This window comes from Leptonychotes weddellii, unplaced genomic scaffold (assembly GCF_054177405.1).
Source record: "Leptonychotes weddellii isolate Sample4059 unplaced genomic scaffold, ASM5417740v2 HiC_scaffold_11261, whole genome shotgun sequence".
NCBI lineage: Eukaryota > Metazoa > Chordata > Mammalia > Carnivora > Phocidae > Leptonychotes > Leptonychotes weddellii.
The window spans coordinates 1-6928 of record NW_027690203.1 but is presented as its reverse complement, the minus strand read 5'-3'; the positions used below and the strand labels follow the sequence as shown (position 1 = coordinate 6928).

Below are 6928 nucleotides of genomic sequence, written 5' to 3'. Positions count from 1 at the left end.
TTTTTTTTTTTAAAGATTTTATTTATTTATTTGAGAGAGAGTGAGAGAGAGAAAGAGCACAAGAGTGGGGAGCAGGAGAGGGAGAAGCAGACTCCCTGCCGAGCAGGGAGCCCGATGCGGGACTCGATCCCGGGACTCCAGGATCATGACCTGAGCCGAAGGCAGTCGCTTAACCAACTGAGCCACCCAGGCGCCCGTGCTTCTGCATGATTTAGCAATGTAAAATTTTAAAACCTCTTAAATCTACCTGTCTTACTTTAACTAAATGAGAACATGTTGAAGCGAATTTACCACAGAATTTACACTACTAAGTGTGAGGTACTGGACTCCATTAGGAACTCTAGTTCATGGAAGAATTACAAGCAGTTACACTACTGTAAAGAGAAAACACGGTATGAAGAAAAGTTTTATTCTCAGCAACTACAGGCTGGGTTGAATTAAAATCTATATACTTCATACATTTCCTAGTTGGCCTTGACCTAGTGACTCAATACTGAAGTTCACAGAATCCCAGCACCTCTTGCACTACCGGCCCTGGGAGGCCGTGACCCAGAGACAGTCTCCAGTGGAAGACCTCAGACGGACCCGGAGCAGGGAAGCAGGGAGCACAGGAAAGCCGAGAAGAGCCTGGACCCACGGATGAATGAGAAGGACTCTCACAGTGGGGAGCACATCATGGTCGGTCCAACGTGCCATGAGTCAGGTCTCCCTCTGCTCCAGCTCACCATCAGAAGGACCAACCACTTGGGACTGTTCGTAACGGGAGTCGTCTGTGGGTCGCTACACAGCTGACCTCCCAGTTTAATCTCATGGCCCTCGGTAAGGGAGGGTCCGGTGACTCCCTGGCCCCTCGTACCACGCCATGCTGATGCCTGCAATTCTTGACAGCAGGACCGAGGCCCTGAAAGCTGAGTCCGGATGCTGTTCAAACTCCTCTAACCAACCCGAGAGACTCCCCTGAAAACTGGGTTCGTTAGGTAAATACGTGCATCAAATCCAGTGTGTACACATCTCGGAAAGACAACTTTATTTTCTATGAGGATGATAGAGATCCTTTCCCTAAGGAGAACCACACTCCCCTCTGGCTTCTGCTGTCACTTCAGGAAGCCACCTGGGCCTCTGCAGTCTTTGGTCTCCCTTGCCCTCGTGTCAGCTGGGCACGCCCCATGGGCTGTAAGGTCCTCAAGGACCCCTCATCACAGTTCAGGGCATAGAAGTGGACATGGCTGCCTGATACCCTAGCAACACCATGCATCAAAAACCCCAGATTACGGAAGTATTTCCCTTTATGTGTCCCCTTCAAAATGTTATCCTTATTTATTGTCAAGGAGGAGATCTTGCAGAATCACTTTGAGTTTTTAAAAGTGTTTCTATAAAATGCATAGCTCCTCAAAATAGTTATAAGAAATCTGATCCACACAAAGCTGAGTGAATAAAGCAAGCTGCAATTATATTAGGTTCTAAAACAAATTCTCATTAGCACGTAACAATGAAGAAATGTGCATTTGTCAACCATCACCTAAACACTTCTATGTAGTTTAACCCTGGGTCAGAGAAACGTCAGCAAAATAAAGAAAAACAAAACAAAACAAAAAACAATAATCCAAACTAAAAGTTCTGAAACTCATTTGTACCAACCGACACCCACCTCTCCTACCCCTGTGAAGCAGCCAAACGTAGAGCTGCTTGCCTCAATACCTACCATGCACTCCCCACTCAGGAAATCTGGAATGATCTCTTTATCGATGTAGTCCAGCAGGCCTCCAGGACCCTGGTAGTCGTTTCCTGCATAAATCAGGAATTTCCTTCTAGTGTTGTCATCAATGAATGGACTAACCTGTAAGTAATGAGAAAGGACCACGTAGTCATTTTGCTTTGCTGTCTGATTTCCAAAGATTCAAATCACCGTGTGACAATACGAGTGGGTGGGTGGGGGCAGGGACAGGGAGTGTGACACACTTTTTCTGTAAAGTCTATTTGCGTGACAAAAAGACTCCCAGGAATTCTTTCTTCCCTTAAACTATTTGAGAAAGTGTGTATCTTCCCACATTTGTTATTTCCTGACTAGTTCAGGCAAACAAAGGGGTATGAACGCACACCTCTCCGCCTCTGCACGGCTAATCGTTTCCCCCAACCAGCACCACACGCACCAGCGTCCAGAGCACAGGGAACACACGGGGAGCGCGGAGGATGAGGAGGCGGCCGAGCGTCTCGGGGTAGTTGGCCTCCACCACCTCGATGATGCGCAGCAAGGCCTTGACGCCGGGCCTCCACAGGTGCCGCATGTTCAGTCCCTCCAGGTCCACCAGGCAGGTCCACGAGCTGCAGGGGTGCAGACGTGGGAGCTACTCACTACAAGGCACGCGTGCAAACCGCGTCCTAAGCTAGCTTCTTCTGGATATCACAAAACCGTCATTTATATCCATTTCCAAAAACATACCAGTTTCTAAAAATTAAAGTGTTACAAACCGCATTTCTATCTACTTGTATGAAGCACACGGGATCAGCGTGGTAGGACCAATCCCTGGGCCAGCAAAACCTCAATGGCTAACTGACAATTAATAACCACCTCATTCGGACCTGCTCGTGACCCAGCAAACAAGGTGACATGCTGGGCTGGACATGCTGGGCCACCTCTACGGACCCAACAGGGCACGAATCTGGCTTTTCAACGCACGGTGTGAACTTCAAGAAGCTCTTCTTCCAGAAATACCTACTAACCCAGCAGTGTCTCAGGAGCCGATGATACAGCAGGGAACAGAAAACCCTCAAAACTCCTTCCTGTCGTGGTGGAACTTCCCCTCCAGTAAACCCGCTATGCCCTTCTAGTGTCCACCTCTGAACCACTGCACATTTTCCAAATAGTTTACCATAACTACGAGTAAGGTTTGGAAATACAGAATAATCTCCTTGTGCCCCTGCAATGAAAACAAACGAACAAAACCAACCTGCGACCCTGGGCTCCCAAGGACCATGCAGACTAACCAGACGGGCCGACCCACTCAGACTGAGGTGACAGCAATGTCTCACTTGGGGTCAGAAATACCAAAATCCAGCACCTATCCCTCCTAACTGACCGAATTACATGTTAATTAGCTTCTACCTTCTGGAACACTGCAAAAAATGGGAAGCTATTTAGATTTGGCTCTAGAAATCTAAAAGTCTAAAAATCACACCAGATTTTGGTCCTAAAAGTCAACTAGAAATATTTACCTCACATTCTCAATAAGCTAGAAGGAAAAACAAAATCAACATCTACCTGATAGGTCGACCAAAGACTTTTGTATTTTCTTCACACCGTCTCAGCCCTTCTTCGTTTATGGAGAGAACCTGTGTGTAAAATGGCCATAAAAAGCCCATGATTAGTCTAGTAACGCCACTGTGTCAAGCTATGAAACACAGAGACAATAATACAGCCCACTGAGTGGGGAATGGAGTCAGACGCAGGGCTCGATCCCAGCACCCTGGGATCATGACCTGAGCCGAAAGCAGACGCTTAACCGACTGAGCCACCCAGGTGCCCCTGTTTGTTCGGTTTTTAATTTAAGCACATTCTTCTCTTCATATCTGCCCATGCTATGGAGGCCGAAGTGGAAGGGGAGCCGGGAGTTCAGGGGGCAGGAAGGAAGCATTTATAATCGTCCAGATAAGAGATGTGAAGACCTGCAAGTAAGGAAGTGCCGGGCAAAGAATACTATGAAGCGGTCTGATCTGAGAGACAGCTCAAAAGGAGAGTGGGGGGCGGGGGGGACCATGGCAATGAAACAAGAAGACCCCAAATCGGTCCCCCCAAAGTCATCTTGTGTGGCTATACAGATTTTTTGTTGATGCTTCCCTGTGAAAAACATTTTTATAATTTCCGTGCCCTCTTTTGAAATTTTAAAAATGTATTAATAGATTGGCCTAATTACAAAAGCACTCCATGCTTGCTCTGATAGCTGTAAGATCACCATCCTGCTGGCAAAAGAAGGGGGCGGCGACCTGCCCAGGAAGCACTTACGTATCGCAGCAGAGCCTCCTCCCCGAGGGCTCTCACCAAGCCCTTGGTGTCCATCTGCCCCAGCCTGAGAACGTACAGTGGCCGCCCGTCTGCAGGAGGGGAAGCAAAGGTATGATCAGCACCATTCCTGATGAGAAGCTGACAATACAACTCTAGGGACCTTAATAAGGAGTGTGCTTTCCCACTTAGAAGCTGCAGCTGGCTATGTGTACAGGAGATTCCCCCCAACCACTGCCCCTCTGCCCATGATGAGAGGCACCAAGTGCAACTCAACCTCTCATCTGGCTCCAACCACCGGTACCGACCGGGGCCGTTGCTAGGCTCGGCCTCCTCACTTAAACAACCAGGGGGTTGAGCAGAGCTGACTTTCAAGCCGGGGGGACCTCAGAAGATCCAGAGACACATTTTCTGTGAATATGGAGTATTTTAAATTTTTATATCTTAGATAAAACAATTTTTTTTCATTTCATAAGTTATCAGTAAGTTAATGTCTAGATTTTTTTTTAAAAAGCCAGCTTCCCTTGATTCCCATCCAAAGGATCAGGATAAATGAGTCCTTTCAGGAAATTTTTAAATCCATACCAACCAGCACATCTTGGCTCTACATGTTTATACCCCGAAGGTCTAATGGATGGAACGTGAGAGGAATCTCATTCACTATACAAATGCCCTATCATCACAGGCCAGCTACATAAAGGGGAAAAGATCTCGGTGGCCAGAGTGTCCCTTGAGTCAGCAGATTCTCTAGAATCTGGACTTCTGACACTTGGGGCCACAGGGGAGCAGCAGAAAGGATAGAAACGGAATCTGCTGCTGACAAGCAATTAAGACTTGTCTTCTGTTAATGGAGGGTCAGTCCTGTCATCCTGACAAAGAAGTCCAAATTTTCCTTGTATTTATCACCGGTCTGAACTAGATCTGTTCTACTTAAAACAAGAGGTCTTTGTGCTCCCAAATCTTGTTGAAAAGAAGATTTATAAAAAGTGTCTCCCAACATTTATAAGACACATTTGTTAATGTTTCACTACCAAACTTTAATCTTTGAAGGGTGGGAAAGTAGAATAAATATGTTGCTAGCAGAAACAAACAGAGCTACAATTAGTCTGGAAAAGTACAAAAGATGCAGTCCAGAAAACACACAAATCCGAGCTGTCCCATTCTGGAAGAATCTGCCTGGAGGGGGAGGGAGCCCACGGCCATCCCTGTGCCTGCTCCACATCCACGGTTCCGTTCTGTCCACTGTCCAACTCCGAACCAGGAAATACCGAGCAGCCTCTGGCAATGCCTGCTTTCCTGAAGGGCGTGCCTTGGATGCAATCCGAGAGAACCCTGCTCACTTAACTTACCCTTCGTTTTATGCTATCACTTCCTTGGCTTATGTTTTGCTTCCTGCCCAAAACAGAGCTGAAGTTCTTCACTGTTTCGATGTAGAAAACCTGGCTACATACTGTTACAGATCTTGTAGGGATTTACTAAAAGTTCCTTTACTAGCACTGTGCTCCTGAAAACACTGCCCTCAAACTTGCGGGTTTTTTAAATAAGTCGAAACAAAGTCTTTGTGACTAAGAAAGGAGGTGAAGAAACTTGGCGGCCAAGGGCCACGAGCCGAGGGAAGGAGCAGACAGCCCGCACCTGCTGCTCTATGGCGGACCTCAGGGGGCTTCCTAGTGGGCAGGGTGGTGTGGGGCTGGCTGTGATGAATGGGCGCCACCCTGGGAGAGGGAGGGCCCAGGCATTCATGGGTCCCTTCAACTCTGCACAACGTGGCCTCGAAGCATGTCCGGGATGCCCAGCCCACCTTTGTCATGATGGTGCCAGCCTCCCGCGTAGTAGTCCTGAAGGACCTGGGGAGGGCTCCAGGTCTCGAGAATGTAGTCCACCTGGTGCTGCTTTCGCCAAGTCAAAGACTGACACATGATCTCTCTGGCTTTGTCGATATTGAAGTCCCGGGCACGTAAGAACCGAAGAATATGCTCATCTTTTGGGATCTAGTAAGAGAAAAAGATGTTTCTAAGCAATGTTAAAAGTTGCTAAGGGAAAAAAAAAAAACCAAGTTACTAAGGGAATAAAACTCTAAAACTGTCACTTCTCATCCAGAGGGAGCTGCATTTTTGCACTATATAAAATTAGCCGTTACTAAAAAAACCTTCCTCGATGCTTTAGAAAACTGGTATCGTTAATCTGAATAATCTTTATAGTATTCCATTTTAGTTTCAGCCAAGTAGAGCAAAGGCATAAATAATTTGTTGAACATCAGATGCTCCAATTCACTGGACTGATTTATGATTATGATCTGGGTGCACTTTTCTGTATTACACCACAACAAAAGTTCGAATACGCAAGTGTTGTTGGTTTTAGTGGGGCGGGGGGGCCTTCCTAACACACACCTCCTCTACAGTCTGCTATCGGATACGTCGACTTCTCTGAGTGAGAAAGAAGTCTCATCTGGCCCGGCCGTCTTCCTCTGCAGCCGTGCGCTCACTGATGCACGCCGCTGGTCCACAGGGGACAGGAGGGCGGCGGGTGGGGAGCCTGCCAACAACCCCACTACCGGGAGAGCAACTCAAGGCACTGAGAGGGTGTCGCTGCCACTCAGAAAGGATGTGGGTGCCAGAAGCAAAGGGCCTGGCTTCAAACCCTCACCCCAGCACTCACTCACTGGAAGGCCTCAGGCAAGTGACCTCACTGCTCTGTGCCTCAGTTCCCTCACATGATAAAAACACCACCTCAGGGCGCCTGGGTGGCTCAGTTGGTTAAGCGACTGCCTTCAGCTCAGGTCATGATCCCAGGGTCCTGGGATCGAGCCCCGCATCGGGCTCCCTGCTCTGCGGGGAGCCTGCTTCTCCCTCTCCCACTCCCCCTGCTTGTGTTCCCTCTCTCGCTGTGTCTCTCTCTGTCAAATAAATAAATAAAATCTTTAAAAAAAAA

General features: G+C 47.8%; 1 protein-coding gene across 1 annotated transcript; it reads right to left on the bottom strand.

Annotated features, from left to right (window-relative positions):
* Positions 1–212: 212 nt before the first annotated feature.
* Positions 213–6014, bottom strand: LOC102731697 (SEC14-like protein 1). The gene is made up of 5 exons (XM_081809597.1): positions 5799–6014; positions 4001–4089; positions 3260–3330; positions 2151–2322; positions 213–1837 (listed from the first exon to the last, which is right to left on the bottom strand). Exons 1-5 carry the CDS (start codon positions 5914–5916, stop codon positions 1625–1627), a joined length of 663 nt encoding a protein of 220 aa, XP_081665723.1. The 5' UTR covers positions 5917–6014; the 3' UTR covers positions 213–1624.
* Positions 6015–6928: the final 914 nt, after the last annotated feature.